The 18,392-nt window shown below is 41.2% G+C and overlaps 1 protein-coding gene across 1 annotated transcript; it reads left to right on the top strand.

Moving 5' to 3' along the window:
- Positions 1-2,576: 2,576 nt before the first annotated feature.
- Positions 2,577-10,849, top strand: LOC149780342 (uncharacterized). The gene is made up of 3 exons (XM_089937221.1): positions 2,577-3,036; positions 3,838-9,668; positions 10,470-10,849. Exon 2 carries the CDS (start codon positions 4,735-4,737, stop codon positions 9,064-9,066), a length of 4,332 nt encoding a protein of 1,443 aa, XP_089793347.1. The 5' UTR covers positions 2,577-3,036; positions 3,838-4,734; the 3' UTR covers positions 9,067-9,668; positions 10,470-10,849.
- The last annotated feature ends 7,543 nt before the right edge of the window (positions 10,850-18,392 follow it).

Raw genomic sequence — 18,392 nt, 5'->3', positions numbered from 1 at the left:
CCATTAGAGATAAGCTTGACACCACAATTTCAATTGACTAGTCGTCACCATACAGTTGGGATACAGAATTTGAGCGGCAACGATTAGCAGCATTTGAACCTGTCTCTATGGATTTCGTACGTACAATCGTGATGAAGAGTGCACCAAAGTCATGTGAACTTGATCCAATTCCAACATTACTGCTGCTTGAGTGTTTAGATCCAGTATTGCCTTCACTAACTGATGTTATTAATACTTCTCTCTCATCAGGGGAATTGACATCATTTTTCAAAACTGCCATTGTAAATCCTCTGCTGAAGAAACCAACACTAGATCATAACGATTTAAAGAACTACCGCCCAGTTTCTAATCTCCCATTCATATAAAAAAATCTTAGAAAAGGTTGTTCTATCCCAGCTTGTATCTCATCTGAATTCAAACAGTCTTTTTAGCAATGTACAATCTGCACATCGCCCTTGCCACAGTACTGAAACTACTCTTTTAAAAGCAGTTAATGACATTCTCTCTGTTTTGGATAGCGGAAAGATTACAGTCCTCACCCTCCTTGATTTGTCTGCAGCATTTGACACAACAGACCATGGTATATTACTTCACCGTCTCCAGCATGTATTTGGTGTTCATGATACAGCCTTACTGTGGTTCAAGTCCTACTTGGTCAACAGGACACAAATTGTGTCTGCAAATGGAATACACTCCAGCTCAGTTGATCTATGTTGTGGTGTTCCACAGGGGTCTGTTCTTGGACCTGTTCTTGGACCTGTTCTCTTCATTCTATACATTCAGCCGCTCTCAAGAATCATAGATTATCATCCAGTGTCTCACCAATTGTACGCTGATGACACCCAAATATACAAATCTAGCCACCCAACTAAAGTATATGCTACCATCCAAGGTGTAGAGAGGTGCATTTCTGATGTGAAATCATGGATGACATGTAACAGGCTGCAGATGAATGATGATAAAACTGAGGTCATTCTGATTACAACACAAATACTTTCTCTTTCACATCCTTTACCTCAAACAGTAAATATCAGCAACACCAACATTAAATTCACACAATCAGTACGAAACCTAGGTGTTACTCTGGACAGTACTCTCACAATGCACCAACATGTCATGAACATATGCAAGGCTGCATATCTTGAGCTGAGACGCATCAGCTCCATTCGCAAATATATTTCAGTTGATGCCACTAAAACACTTGTGTGTTCATTAGTACTTTCAAGACTAGACTATTGTAACTCAATTCTGTCTGGTTCCTCTCAATATTTACTCCAGAAACTTCATAAAGTTCAAAACACAGCTGCTCGCATCATATTTAGAGTACCGCGATCAGAGCACACACACACCCCGCTGCTCTGTACCCTACACTGACTATCCATTCGATCCAGAATCAAGCACAAAATTTGTCCTCTGTGCTATGTTTCACTGAGGACTCATGTCCAACATACCTATCCGACTTCACCCATGTGTACACACCAGCAAGATACTTACGCTCCTCTTCTGACAATCGTATACTCATTATTCCCACTATGAAAACAAAGTCATATGGACAGCATTTTTTTGCATACCAGGGCCCAGCAACGTGGAATGAATTGCCCACTGAACTTAGACACAAAGACACAGTGATCACATTCAAGACTCACTTATTTCGACTGCAAGAACAAACTTAAAGACCTAATAATATTTCCTACCTTAAATATTTTCAGCATGTTTTTTTATATTTTCTAATTTCATGGTGTTTGTTTTTGTAATCATATCATTATATATGTTTTTTATCTTATAGGTCTTGTCTAATGTTGTAAAGCGCTTAGAGCTCCTTAAGATTAGACGCTATACAAAGTCCTCATCATCATCATCATTATTATTATTATTATTATTATTATTATTATTATATACTGGCATATCGGTAGCTCCCTATTTACACATTCATGATGACAATGAAATAAATTCCATACAGTATGATGTTTCATTTCATTTTCATCTACGTGACATTGATTCATGAGCCATTCACAATTTTTTAAATTGCACAATTAAAGTACACTCATCTAATACTGTACAAAGTCTTATACTTATCTGATACTGTACAAAGTCTTATACTCATATGATACTGTACAAAGTCTTATACTCATATGATACTGTATAAAGTCTTTTACTCATATGATATTGTACAAAGTCTCATACTCATCAGATACTGTACAAAGTCTTATACTCATATGATACCGTACAAAGTCTTATACTCATCAGATACTATACAAAGTCTTATACTCATATGATACTGTACAAATTCTTATACTCATCAGATACTGTACAAAGTATTATACTATACTCATCAGATACTGTACAAAGTGTTACACTCATCAGATAGTGTACAAAGTCTTATACTCATATGATACTGTACAAAGTCTTATACTCATCAGATACTGTACAAAGTCTTACACTCATCAGATACTGTACAAAGTCTTATACTCATATGATACTGTACAAAGTCTTATACTCATCAGATACTGTACAAAGTCTTATACTCATCAGATACTATACAAAGTCTTACACGCATATGATACTGTACAAAGTTGTGATGTTTTACCCCAACCCCTTGTATTATACATGTATTTATAAGTCTGTAAGTGGAGCCAGGTAAGCTTTGTTTTTCCAAGTGCCTAAGTTGGCTAATCCTCTTACGTAACCCAGTCTTTGTTTGAGCTCTTGAGTGGAAATCTGGCGGGAATCTTTGTACCTGGGAACACGTGACGTAGACAACTTCAAAGAGCCGGAAGCCGACAATGGTAGGCTGGACAGTACATGGGGACACACAGACTGACATTTTTATGATTGACAGTTCGATCAAATGACCAGAGTCCGTCGCCATCCAATCGGGATGCGTTGTAGGTGGGACTTGATTCGAGAAACTGACATAAGACTGGTACAAGCCTGAAATTCGTCAGTTGGTGTTTAAGAGTCGCAGTGACACACACTCCGTTAGCCATTCGTAAAAATTGGCGGAATTTAGGAAATTCATGAAATAGCTTCGATCAGGTAAGTTGGATGTTACGTTGATTCTGCTTGATACGACTGCTGTTAATTGAAGAGAATTTGTCGTATGTATACATTTTACTTGTATTGAAGTATGAATAGTTAATTATGACCTTAATATTTTGCATTTTTTTCATGACTTTAGCTAGTACCTTTGTTTACGATTGATTACGATGTTGATTCGTTGCATCATTATTCATAATGTTACTATGTACACCTTATTTGTGAGGCGAAAATGTTCTCTTCTTTCGCTAGTAATATGTGTGCATATTATTTCGTGGATTATTACGTTTACGCCCTTTTGAAAGGACGATTTGTATTTGTGAAGAATTGTATTGCTCGCTAGCCGCTATAAGAATTAATATTGTAATTCTTTGCGTAGTTATATTTTGGTAGACAAGAAATTTGTTTACGTAATGATAGATTTTGCCATTGAGTAACGGATTGCCGTTTATCACCATTTGAATGTGAATACTGTGGATTTGGTACGCTTGTGTAGGAAATATATATAAATATATATAAATATATAGATAGTCATATTACTAATCGTAGTAATATTTTAGTACAATCGTATTTGAAATATTTTGTATGTATATACTGATAGGGCTCAGTATGTAGATATTTGAATCCTTTGTGTGATTGTGTTATGGCGCCATTTTTGTAAGCGGCGGAAGTGTATGGGAATTTCGATGTGTGCGCATGCGCGACCCAAATGTCCCGCCTTAAACTGATGGTTCAGTTCAGTGACGTAGTGTGAGGGAAGATTTTTATAACCCTATGCTAATGCATTATACCTTTCAACAGGAAGCTTTCGGGGGACGAAAGAATTTCAGAGAATTTCGGGGACGAGAGAAGTTCAGAGAATTTCGGGTGACGGTGAGAGATACCGAGTGAATTTCGGGTGACCTCAAGGGATATCGTCAAGGGTTCCGGATACTAGAAGAGGAACCGGAAGTCAAGATAACGGCAGGAACAAGGATTATAGAAGAGGAAGCGGAAGTGGAGATCACGAAAGGAGAGAAAGACAAGGGAACGAAGAGATTTAGATGAGTAGCACTCAAGAAGGGAAAAATCTCCTCACACTGTGAACTCAAATGATGATCAAAGGGATCATTGGGTGAAAGAGAGACATTGATTACTTTAAATTCTTTTAAATTTCATTTATTAAATTGTTATTGTTTAAATTTCATCTTTGTATTTCTTTTAATTTAACTGTCGGCATTGCTGACTGGGGGCTCGTAGCCATAAATATATTTAGTCAATAAATAATATAGTGTCCAGAATTAACCTTCTGAATAAGGACCAGGGGAACTTCTCATAATTCGTTAAAGTCTATAAGAAGAACCCCACCCCTAGACAACCACTACACCCCCACAGTGGGCGCTTCGTCCGGGATATGAATTAGACATATATATTATTTTGGGGACTTAAAGTTATTGGTAGAAGTATTAGTGAACAGTGTGAGATATTTTCCATTCTTTGTATTTGAAATTTTGTGATTTTCTCATCTTGTATTTTTATTGTCGTATGTGCAGGCTTTGTAGATCTTCCATTCATAGCAGTACGTGTGAAGCAGATATCGAACAAATATCTTACCTGAACGAAACTAGTTGTTGTCGACAGGTAAGTATTTAAACTGGTATTACAAATATCTGTATATTGTTTGAATTTTGAGACAAGGTATCACTTTACATTAATATAATGGCTACCGAACGACAAATGATAAAGGAATACCGCGCCATGGGGTCGGAAGATCTTGGATACGAGGGAGATCGCCTGGCAACCTTTATAGAAGAAAGGATCAAGGAATGGAAGGCCGAAAAAGCAGCGGAAAGAGAAGCCCAGAGAGAACTAGCCAAGATAGCAGCGGACCAAGAGTTAGCCAAGATAGCCGCGGACCGAGAAGCAGCGGACCGAGACGCCCAGAAAGAGCTGGAGCTAGCCAGACTCGCTCACACTCTGGAGATGGAAAAGGTCAGAGTTGAAGTTAGGACCAACGGACGGGACGACGCCAGTACAAGCTCTGGAACAACCGGCCGACCTTTCATCGACCACCGGATAGTCCAGATCAACATGTCACGCTTCAATGATAGGGAGGAGGCTATTGACGATTTTCTCGTCCAGTTTGAGAAACTCGCACGCGCTCATCAGGTCCCTGAACAGCACTGGGCCATTAATGTCTCAGCCTTTTTGCAAGGTGCAGCTCGGGAAGTCTACCACGGCTTAACTGCAGAAGAGGCTGATGACTACACTGCCCTCAAGAAGGCGCTTCTCTGCCATTATCGGCTGACCGCCGAGACTTACCGGAAACTTTTCCGGGACTCGGTGAAAAAGGTAACAGAGACCCACTCTCAATTCCACAACCGTGTTCGAGGTTTATTTGAGAAGTGGATGAAAATGGCCGAAGTCGAACGCACGTACGAAGGGCTACGCGAGGTAATACTCAAGGAACATGTCCTGGGTACTTACCGTCGCGAGTTGACAGTTTTCTTAGCAGAAAGAGAACACCGGACGCTCGAAGAGATCGCTAACATGGCGGAGCGATACGAGCAGGCGCACTCGAAGAGTGGAGGTTCCGGGGTTGCTGACCGACCCCGACCCTCTGAGTCGCGTCGTATGGGGGAGGTTGAGCCGGCTGTCCGTAACCGTCAGGGCGACGGGAAGGTCGGAGGGGCACCTACAGGTAGGGCTGCCGCCTATCGACCTGGACAGGCCTCACCCACGAAACCAGGACTTGCAAGTCGGCGAGGGCCGCCGACATGTTTTAATTGCAAGCGCCTGGGGCATTTTGCCAGGGACTGTCCCAAGGGCAGGCAGACCCAGGTGAATGTCGTAGCTAAGAAGGAAGGTGTGCCGGAAGCGAGTCGCAACCCAGCCAACCTTGCGGCCGCAACTATCAATGGTGAAGGCGCCACCATCTTGTATGACACTGGGTGCAGCGTCCCCGCGCTTGTCGACAAGAAATATGTCAAGCCGGAGGACTATACAGGGGAGGTAATAGAAGTTCAGTACGCGAACTGCGCGCGTGACTCATTACCAGTAGCTGTCATTGACCTCGATTCACCATACGTGAAGGGGAAAATTGAAGCTGCTTGCTTGGAGGGGCTATCACATGACGTCATATTGGGTTGCCGTTATGTGTTACCCCAGCCGAACCCCGAAACCTGCACACCTATGCCAGTGAGTGCTGTTGAAACCAGGGCCATGAGTCGACAGCCGAAACAAAAGCCAATCCAAGTTACATCGACACCGGTTAGTAATGTTATTCCAGCGGAGTTAAGGAAGCTGCAACAGGAGGACGCAACTCTGGCGCAGTTGCACAAACACGCAGAAGCGGGAACAGAAAGGGAAACTCCGAACGGCGCGGTGAAGTTTGTCTACAAGAAGGGAATCTTGTATCGCCACGCCAGGAAACACAACGAACACTTCAAGCAAGTCGTCGTGCCAAAGGAAAAGCGTTGCGAAGTACTGAAACTTGCACACGAGAGTCTCATGGGTGGACACATGGGAATTGCTAAGACGCGTGACCGTCTTGTAAAAGAGTTTTACTGGCCAGGGGTCCAGGGAGACGTAAAACGGTTCTGTCTCTCCTGTGACAAATGCCAGAGAATGGCACCGAAAACGGATCAGCGACCCATCCCTTTGGGGAGTACGCCCCTTATCGATGAACCATTTAGACGTGTTGCCGTGGATTTAATCGGACCGATAAAACCCGCGTCTGCGCACGGAAATCGATATATTTTAACGGTTGTCGATTATGCTACACGCTATCCGGAGGCCGTTGCGTTGCGTAACATTGACACGGAAACCGTCGCGGAAGCTCTGTTTGCGATCTGGTCAAGAGTCGGAGTGCCCGACGAGATCTTGACCGATCAAGGAACACAATTTATGAGTCGTGTGATGGCGGAGGTGAATCGTCTCATGTCGATTAAACACCTCACGACTACACCGTATCACCCCCAATGTAACGGATTGGTCGAACGGTTTAATGGGACCTTGAAAAACACGCTCAAGAAATTGTGCGAAGGCCGCCCCAAGGATTGGGACCGGTATATTCCGGCCATGCTTTTTGCATACCGGGAAGTACCGCAAGCGAGTTTGGGGTTCTCTCCCTTTGAACTCTTGTACGGGAGAACCGTACGCGGCCCAATCGCCGTACTGAGACAGCTGTGGACAGACGACCACGCTGTAGAGGAAGTACGCACTACCTACCAGTACGTCGCGGACTTGCGCAACAAACTGGAAGAGGTTTGTTCTCTCGCGCAAGAAAATCTCAAACGAGCTAAGGCGCAACAGGCGAAAAATTACAATAAGCGCGCAAAACCACGTCAGTTTGAGGTAGGGGACAAAGTGTTGTTGTTGTTGCCCCAGGAACACAACAAGTTGCAAGTTTCCTGGAGGGGTCCATACGTCGTCACCAAGAAGGTCGGAGGTCAAACCTACCGGATACAGCTACCGACAAAAGAGAAATTGTACCATGCCAATTTGCTCAAGAGGTACCGGGAAAGGGAGACCGCCAGCGATTTTGTTGTCGCAGCGATAGTCACCGAGGATATCGAAGGCGATACGGAAGGTGCTAACACTGTCCCGAGCTGTCCATTAACGAGGGCCGAGACTCCGTCGGACGTGGAGTGTGACCCCATGTTAACTGAAGGGCAGCGGAACGAGATAGAGACCTTGCTGGCCGGATATTCCGACGTGCTAACAGAAAAACCCGGGAGGACGACGCTTGTCGAGTTCGGGTTAAAGATGGTGGACGACCGACCAGTTCAGCGTAAACCCTACCCCTTGCCCCACGCGAAACGACAAGTTGTAAGGGAAGAAATCGAGCAGATGATTGCTCTAGGAGTAATCGAACCTGCCGACTCTCCGTACAGCTCACCAGTAGTCTTAGTGCAGAAGAAGGACGGCACCCATCGGTTCTGCGTCGACTACCGGAAGCTGAATCAGGTGACAGAATTTCAAGTTGAAATGCTACCTGACCCCGAACATATCTTCGCTTCGGTCTCGAAAGCGAAATATTTTTCCAAACTGGATTTGTCCAAGGGGTATTGGCAAATTCCGGTAAGGAAAGAAGACCGACCGAAGCTTGCTTTTGCTACTCTCGACGGGACATACCAATGGTTGGTGATGCCGTTCGGGGTACAAAACGCGCCCAGCGTCTTTACCAGAATGATGCGGAAGTTGTTGGAGCCCTTGCGCGATAGGGGTGTCCACAACTTCATGGATGACCTCTTGTTAGCTACAGAGACATGGGGTGAACACCTCGCTCTGTTAGCTGACGTTTTGGAGCGGCTACGTCAGGAGGGCTTGACAGCCCGCCCTTCCAAATGTCACCTTGGTTTCAGGACATTAGACTATTTAGGACATACCCTGAGCCAAGGCACGCTGTCTCCAGAGAAGTCGAAGGTGGAGCAGTTGAGAAACGCCGCACGCCCCACCACGAAAACGGAAGTGAGGTCATTCCTGGGACTGGCCGGATATTACCGGAGGTATGTCGCTAATTTCAGCGCGATTGCGGGCCCGTTGTCTGACCTAACCAAGAAACGGACCCCGAGTAAGTTCGTTTGGACAGATGCGTGTGAGCACGCATTCCAAACGCTAAAGGATAGACTTACATCCGACGCAGTTGTTCGTCTACCGGACTTGGATAAAGAATTCGTTCTGCGCACCGATGCATGCGACACGGGACTGGGAGCAGTACTGCTCCAGGAGCATGACAAGACGCTTTTTCCTGTCGCATACGGCAGCCGGAAGTTGTCTGCTGCCGAGAAGAATTACTCAGTATCGGAGAGGGAATGTCTTGGAATCGTGTTCGGCATATCACGGTTCGAGCGATACCTATATGGACGTAAGTTCATATTGGAGACCGACCACCAACCACTCGCCTATCTGGCGCAGGCAAAGTTGTCCAATGGTCGATTGATGCGATGGTCGCTGTTTTTACAGCAGTACCAGATGCAGATCAGATACGTGAAAGGATCTGAAAACGTAGGCGCAGATTTCATGAGTAGAAGCGCCGAAATGATATAGATCATTTGTTATATTTTCGTGTTCATACTCGGTTTAGCATTTAGTTCATTTTGCTGATTTTGTTCTTTATATCGTGTAACACTTTTGCTTTTTTAGTTTGAGTGAATAAAATCCTGATTTTATTCTCAAGCGTGGGGGGATGTGATGTTTTACCCCAACCCCTTGTATTATACATGTATTTATAAGTCTGTAAGTGGAGCCAGGTAAGCTTTGTTTTTCCAAGTGCCTAAGTTGGCTAATCCTCTTACGTAACCCAGTCTTTGTTTGAGCTCTTGAGTGGAAATCTGGCGGGAATCTTTGTACCTGGGAACACGTGACGTAGACAACTTCAAAGAGCCGGAAGCCGACAATGGTAGGCTGGACAGTACATGGGGACACACAGACTGACATTTTTATGATTGACAGTTCGATCAAATGACCAGAGTCCGTCGCCATCCAATCGGGATGCGTTGTAGGTGGGACTTGATTCGAGAAACTGACATAAGACTGGTACAAGCCTGAAATTCGTCAGTTGGTGTTTAAGAGTCGCAGTGACACACACTCCGTTAGCCATTCGTAAAAATTGGCGGAATTTAGGAAATTCATGAAATAGCTTCGATCAGGTAAGTTGGATGTTACGTTGATTCTGCTTGATACGACTGCTGTTAATTGAAGAGAATTTGTCGTATGTATACATTTTACTTGTATTGAAGTATGAATAGTTAATTATGACCTTAATATTTTGCATTTTTTTCATGACTTTAGCTAGTACCTTTGTTTACGATTGATTACGATGTTGATTCGTTGCATCATTATTCATAATGTTACTATGTACACCTTATTTGTGAGGCGAAAATGTTCTCTTCTTTCGCTAGTAATATGTGTGCATATTATTTCGTGGATTATTACGTTTACGCCCTTTTGAAAGGACGATTTGTATTTGTGAAGAATTGTATTGCTCGCTAGCCGCTATAAGAATTAATATTGTAATTCTTTGCGTAGTTATATTTTGGTAGACAAGAAATTTGTTTACGTAATGATAGATTTTGCCATTGAGTAACGGATTGCCGTTTATCACCATTTGAATGTGAATACTGTGGATTTGGTACGCTTGTGTAGGAAATATATATAAATATATATAAATATATAGATAGTCATATTACTAATCGTAGTAATATTTTAGTACAATCGTATTTGAAATATTTTGTATGTATATACTGATAGGGCTCAGTATGTAGATATTTGAATCCTTTGTGTGATTGTGTTATGGCGCCATTTTTGTAAGCGGCGGAAGTGTATGGGAATTTCGATGTGTGCGCATGCGCGACCCAAATGTCCCGCCTTAAACTGATGGTTCAGTTCAGTGACGTAGTGTGAGGGAAGATTTTTATAACCCTATGCTAATGCATTATACCTTTCAACAGGAAGCTTTCGGGGGACGAAAGAATTTCAGAGAATTTCGGGGACGAGAGAAGTTCAGAGAATTTCGGGTGACGGTGAGAGATACCGAGTGAATTTCGGGTGACCTCAAGGGATATCGTCAAGGGTTCCGGATACTAGAAGAGGAACCGGAAGTCAAGATAACGGCAGGAACAAGGATTATAGAAGAGGAAGCGGAAGTGGAGATCACGAAAGGAGAGAAAGACAAGGGAACGAAGAGATTTAGATGAGTAGCACTCAAGAAGGGAAAAATCTCCTCACACTGTGAACTCAAATGATGATCAAAGGGATCATTGGGTGAAAGAGAGACATTGATTACTTTAAATTCTTTTAAATTTCATTTATTAAATTGTTATTGTTTAAATTTCATCTTTGTATTTCTTTTAATTTAACTGTCGGCATTGCTGACTGGGGGCTCGTAGCCATAAATATATTTAGTCAATAAATAATATAGTGTCCAGAATTAACCTTCTGAATAAGGACCAGGGGAACTTCTCATAATTCGTTAAAGTCTATAAGAAGAACCCCACCCCTAGACAACCACTACACCCCCACAAAAGTCATATACTCATATGATACTGTACAAATTCTTATACTCATCAGATACGTACAAAGTCTTATACTCATATGATACTGTACAAAGTCTTATACTCATATGATACTGTACAAAGTCTTGTACTCATCAGATACTGTACAAAGTCTTGTAGCATCTGATTGGAAACAAGAGGGTTCTGAACAATTTACACGGTGAAACACTTGGAACCATTGAGAAAACAGTGGTTGTCTAATACCATCGCAATTTTTCTTGTGTTTAAATTACGGGAGACATACAATACAACTGGCTGAAGTGTCACATCGTAATCGGAGCTCTAAACCCCCTAAGAAAAATAGAAATCGACTTTTAAACCTAAAGTAACCTCAGATAAAATTGTACGAAAGGAGTGTCATTTACGATTATTTTATAGGATCTGTGCAATTCCAACTTTCAGACTGAATTGAACACCAGAATATTGTAAGTGGATTACGCTAGGCAAGGATGACAACCATCTCCAACCATTTGCATCACCTGCGATGCATTGCTTGCAGAGATCAAATCTAAAACCCTGTCTAATCAATCAAGTGTCTTTTTGTCGACAAAGACATAAAAGCTTTACTTAGTGGATGAGATTTTTCATTCCAACCAATATATTGTTTTTAAATCTCAAGAGAATATTTTGAAACTAATATGATGAACATAATACTTTCTGTTTTCTACGAATCATAATAATATGGGGGGGGGGGTACAATCTATTTGGGGGCCGAAACTCATTTTGAAATAATTCGAAGTTCTGTCGAATCCACGTTAAGTTGTATGTTCAGTGAAAGTGGTCACGACCCCATAATAATAAATTGTCTTTAAAAACAACGCACCCCAAGAATCTCTAAGGCAGTTAAAGAAATATAAGCAACGACTCTATGTTCTTAAACTAAGTAATAGAATTAAGCAAAACCAACAAGTTATGAAAAACTTAACAAAAATAATTTCGTTCGCCACGTTATTAAATGAAAATTTAAGACTCTACTCCTAATTTTGGAATAAAAAACACAGAGACAAGAGAAAGATGAGGTTCGACATGAAGAAAGAAGAGTATAATGTAGTACAAAAGGTGGCAATTTACTCAGACTAGTTGTCGTGCACCCTAATCGAAGCATCCCACGCCGAACCAGCACCCCAGCAGCCTCTACTACCATCATTATTATATATCAATCTCGACCAAAAGGAAAAAAACAATGGGCTAGGCAGAAGGGAAAGGTAGCAGGGGAAAATCCAGACGGCAATCAAGAGGTGGCAGTGTTTAAGGTATCCCCGCCGGTGGCAACACCTATAACCCAATAAGCGGCGGAAGAGGGCCATAAGAAACCTGAATGTTTCAATCAAACCACTCTGTATGCCTGGGAACAGTCACAGGAAAATGAAATCGACGACCCATGGTACGATCCAGTAGCAGCCGAATACTTTGTCCATGACATCGAAAGTAAGGTGACCGCTTTTCCTCAAGAACACCCTAGGCCATCCAAACAGCGGATCAAAAAAAGCAGTACTCAACATTCAGAAAAAAAAGGGGGAAAATATCTTGAAATCCCGATACCCTTTTCAGCGTTGATAGGCAGCTTGCTCATAGAACAGCATCTACTACGAAGACCAGCCATCCCTTACCAATAGCGTCAGTGTGTGATGTGTGAGGCAGCTGTTAGTACCATTTTTGTAAGTCTTTGGTATGACTCGGCCGGGGATCGAACCCACGACGCATCCGATGCGGACGCTCTAACCACTAGGCCACCGGAACGGTCCCAATAGCGTCAGTCACGATTGGTAGTAGCAGACCTTATTGATCCGGGACCCTACAAAAGTGGCAGAAGACGTTACCAGCTCTCTGCACATCTGTTACAAGAGTTATGCAAGCCATAAAGGGAACGAAACAGCGATTATTAGGGCTACAAAGAATACAACAAATTGACTGATGGTTAGTTTACATTTAGACTTGAGAAACCAAAATACCCTTCTAATTTATCAATATGATCCTTTTGAACACCATTCTAAAACTACTCTAAATTATCATAACCTGATTCAGACACAGGAAGACAAGGGCTATTCCAACCCAGTTTTGGAGTAAATTTAATTTTTTCGGAACCCCAAAAGTAAGCAATGTACAAAAAATTATTTCTTCCAATGTTTAATGGGAAATTCTAAATAAATAATGTTTAAAGGGAAATTTTAAATAAAAAACTGCAAATCTTGTTTCTAATTTTCAGGCGTGGTTTACACAGAATTGGGTAATAGGGATAGCCCAAATTAGATAATGGGGCAGAATTGGCTCATAGTACAGCTATGGCGTTTCAGAGGTTTGCTGTCGCTTGACGACCAAAGTGGTACTTCTACTTCCTTGCTGCTCCCTGGCATGGTTGTTCGCAAGTGAGGTAAGGACATTAAAACAACGATTTGTGACTTCGCTCTCACTCGACGTTTAATTAATCAACTTGTATTACAAGGCCGAATGGTTATACGCGACTCAAATCCATGAGACAGAGAGAGAGAGAGAGAGACTTGCCATCCATCTTTGATATGTCGTCTAACTTTTTCAGAATGTTAAATTTTGCTTTGGTTCACATGCACATAGTGGTTAGACCGGACAGAAATTCAAGTATATATTTGAAGATGGCAAAGAAACTAAATAAGAAGCTGTTTTAAAAGACGAAGGAATGAAAGAAAAGCAAGTATTGCAAAAGGAGAAAGAACGGCAGCCGCAGCTTTAGGCTTACAGATGAAAAGAGGCATCACTGTGATGTAGTCAAACCCGTGGTGAGGCCTCGTTTTCCTGGATATCATCAATAAGATCTAGGACAGCAATTCAGCGGCCATTTTAAATGACTTTCAACCAATTCCTGCTGTTCAAAGATAACTGGATGAGGGCACAAGAGAAAATGCGGCAGGTGGAAGAAAATTAGTGGATTCAAGTAAAAAGGATTGAGAGAAAGAGACCGACGAGCCTGAATTTAGGCTCAATCTATCCATCCACCGTACACCATGGTACATGAACGGATGTGCCCTTGTCATATAGCCCGTCACGATAGGTGCAGTTATCCTTGATATCGATAAGCATCAGCAATCCATGACAAAACCTAATGGTCCTTTTTCAGGGCGATCCTGATCTCATGAAAAGAGATACTGCTAAAAACATTTCCAAAACTCTGTGTTTTATATGAGAGTATGTATGTATGTATGTATGTATGTATGTATGCGTGCGTGCGTGCGTGCGTGTGTGTGTGTGTGTGTGTGTGTTGGTTCACACCCAACTAAAACTCTTTCTTTATGTTGATATAATGTGTCATTGCGTGTATGTGTGTGTACTTAATCCCTCTTCTTTTACATTCTACCCCTCTTATGTGATGGCATTATTTGTTTGTTTAAAGTATGGAGTGTGTATGCGCTACTTCCCTTTTTGTTCGACAGAAGCGTGGGGTTTAAGTTACTACATACTTGGTACTTCAGCTAATGTGGGTATGTGAGAAAGCTCTTGCCAGTAGCTTCTCGTGGGTCGGTGGTTCTTTCCAGGGTTAACTCGGATTCTTCCTCCACCATTAATACAGGCCGCCATGTATAGCCTATCGTGTGCTGAAAATGGCGTTAAACCCTACAACAACAACAACAACATACTTGTTACTGGATAGTGTGCATGGGGTATTGGATAACAACAAAAGGTGTGCGTCAAAAAGTAATTAAAACGTTGGTGTTGGATAGAAATCAAAGAGTGAATGTTGGATAGGATCTAAATAGTTTAATATTTGATGCACAATAGGAGGTCAGAGAGTATAACATTTCAAAATATATGCTAAGCTCCATAGGTTACATGAGTGGAATTCACTAGTCCCATCATGTTAAACCTTTAGACATGTGTTACATTACCATTTCCATAGGAGGCCAGAGGGTTCCACAATGTAAACCTACGGCGCAGTCTTTATTCCCGTAAGTGGCCAGAGGATCGCACATTACTATTCACATTATATAAGAAACAATACACAGCATATACTACTAAATGTAGATCATATAACAAGGAATCATAAAATGGACTTTCATTTGCATGTATTAAAAACTGACAACATAAGACAGCTTTGATGTCAATTAGTCTACAGCTCTGATACATTGCCTATTTCTTTCACCAAGGGGCCGCGAGTGCCCGAGTGGTCTAAAGCGTTCTTCGTTACGGATCACTGCCATCTCACCTGTGTCTGCGTGGGTTCGAGTCTCGGATTCGGCTAATGTGGGTACGTGAGAAAGCTTGCCAGTAGCTTCTCGTGGGTCGGTGGTTCTCTCTGGGGTTTTCCCGAGTTCTTCCTCCACCATTAATACTGGCCACCATGTATAGCCTATCGTGTGCTGAAAAATGGCATTAAACCCTACAACAACAACATTTCTTTCACCATGCACTTGTGTAGAATACTGTATTCCTCTGTCTATTTTTAGCTCATATGTGTAGAAAATAATTCTCACGGCATTGTCTGTAATAAAATGTTAATGCATCATATGAAGGAAAATGTACTCGGATTGTTTGAAGCTTTCAGCATGCCCTAAGGTGGTCTATTTTTTAGTTGTGGTTATTTCCAGATCGGTTTACCTTTTGCTGTACGCGCGAAATGCCTGCAACGAGAAACCCGATAATCTCGAGATCTCTGGCTGTGGATTTTCACCACAACCAGGATACATGAAGAGTAAAGTCTCCTTGGCTTATCACAATATAGCGAGTTTTGTCAGGAAACTGTGCACTTCATGAAGAAAAAATGAAATAACAGAAAAACAGCAAATAATTCTTCAGTATTATTGATGCTTTATGACGGGAGTCGTAGAATTCGGTAGGTTTTTGTGCATCCCGTTTACTGTGGTCGATGGTGACGTTGGCTCAGAGGACGGTATTGGTTTACGCGCGGTGAGGGACCAAGTGGTCAGAAGGGAGACTGGGAGGGCGGGCAATGCGTGGTGGCTCACTGACTATTCGACAAAAGCATTGGAACCAGAAATGCATCGTGATCTTCAAATGGACGCTATGAGATTCGTATGTTCCATTGTTGAATCAGTATATTCAATATCACTGTATGAGCGAAATCAATAATTCAAAATCTCTATTAAAGTGAAAATCAACAATACATAAATCTGATTACATTATGTAATTTGATCTCCCTAAGTGACTGAACCATACATCTTTTTGTACAAATTCAATACGTTGATACCATGATGATCGAATCATACATTGTTCATATTGGTGTATGAATTCGACATTTTGATCATCCATGATGATAGATCCATACACCAATCGTATTTATTAATATAGTTTCATACCTTGATTCTTGGTCGATTACTCGTTGAAGTTACATGGTCTGTTTAGAATCATTTAGAAACGATATAATTTCTTTATATCATTTGTTGAACTCCGTACCCGTTATTCTGCTAACTCCATTGCTGGGCTTTGCGTGCATGGGTATGGTTCAGATTCAGGTGCATTATATATAAACATCTCATTCATGAAACTGCTTTCAGCGTCTTCGCAAAATTCAATCCAACCTTATATAATAATAATAATAATAATAACAATAATAATAATAATAATAACAACACCCTACAGAACAAAATTAAAAACAATATGGATAGTTGAGGTCTCTACAATAATAGATAATATACAATTTCCACTTTTACAGCCCACTTCGTACAGAAAGAAGCAATATATCTTTCAAGATTGGGAAATAAATATTGACTTTTTAAGACACCTTCATAGAATGAAGTCGATCTGTATCTAACTTTGACATGATTTATAGCTAACGAGAAGGAAGTTGGCTTGCCCAACGATCCTCAACCTTCTTTTCAGACTACAGAATTATTAATGTTTATCCAGATACCGGGATCAAGAAGGATATCGTTGTAATGAAGAAGTAAAACTGTCTGATTGATATATGAGACAATCTTGGAGATGTTTCTTTGCAAGTTTATTTATCTGTACGATGAATATGTTAATCGTCGTAATATTGTCAACATTATCAATATCAGTAAGGAGCATAAGGAACATATCGATTAAAAAGATCCGGTCGAGATAATCGTCGTAATATTGTCAACATTATCAATATCAGTAAGGAGCATAAGGAACATATCGATTAAAAAGATCCGGTCGAGATAATCGTCGTAATATTGTCAACATTATCAATATCAGTAAGGAGCATAAGGAACATATCGATTAAAAAGATCCGGTCGAGATAATCGTCGTAATATTGTCAACATTATCAATATCAGTAAGGAGCATAAGGAACATATCGATTAAAAAGATCCGGTCGAGATAATCGTCGTAATATTGTCAACATTATCAATATCAGTAAGGAGCATAAGGAACATATCGATTAAAAAGATCCGGTCGAGATAATCATTTCATTTTTTCTGCTTAACATCACATACTTTAGTTTCCAATCATTCAGGAATAAGAAGAACCAATTAATGAATTAATTAATCAACCTGGCATTAAAACCAGTCTCTGCAAATCTATATTTATTCATACTAAGATCAGATAATATAATGCCGACTTCAAGTAATATAATATGGACATAAGATAATGTAATGAGAACATCATTTAATGTAATGGGGACCTTGTATTTCAGCAATATATTTGTAACATCCGTTTCGGCGACAGCTGAAAAAGCAGCAACATCGGCAGCAGAAAGAGCAACTGAGAAAATTTAATCAGTCTTGACGACGACGATAATTATTGATAAGATTAGCACGGAAGTGTGTGTATATGCCAATCATCTACTGTTTTCTCATCCCCAGCACCATCCCATGTCCATCCAGGAACCCCAATCTCTACTCCAGTTCCATGCCCATTCTAGCCAATATCCATTATCAATTCCTCGCCCTCTATCCGCCACCGGTTGACAGACAAAACTAATCAGCGAATAAAAATTGAGACTGAATCCCTAACAGTTTTCAATGAGTCTCGTTACACTACAAAATAAGATGCACCGCATTTCCTGCAAAAACACGAAAGGACGTGGCCATACACTCTCTATACGTGCTCTTTTCTTATCATTGAGATGGAAAACAATGCTTTTTGTGTAGAAAATATGTGCAAAATTATTTAATTCTTGATATATCTTACGAAATACGGAAGTGTTTATCATCTATGGAATCATAATTGCCAGTATATATTTGTACTGCATGCGTCACATGAGAAATCTTAGTTTATATTACTACGAGTAACATGTTGCAGTAAAGCCGTTGATCTTTAATTGCTATGTTGTGGCTAATTTACAATAACCTTCCCTCCGTTATGGACGTCTTGTACCACCTGTAACACTTCACCATTCTACACTCTAATTTATTGTTTAATTGGCTG

The sequence above is a fragment of the Sinohyriopsis cumingii genome, chromosome 16 (assembly GCF_028554795.1).
Source record: "Sinohyriopsis cumingii isolate HCF-2022 chromosome 16, ASM2855479v2, whole genome shotgun sequence".
Lineage (NCBI taxonomy): Eukaryota > Metazoa > Mollusca > Bivalvia > Unionida > Unionidae > Sinohyriopsis > Sinohyriopsis cumingii.
This window is presented reverse-complemented; position numbering and strand designations above follow the sequence as displayed.

What these genes read in the sequence shown, in the direction of transcription:
- LOC149780342 (XM_089937221.1), top strand. Translation starts at nt 4,735, where the DNA reads ATGGCTACCGAACGACAAATGATAAAGGAATACCGCGCCATGGGGTCG.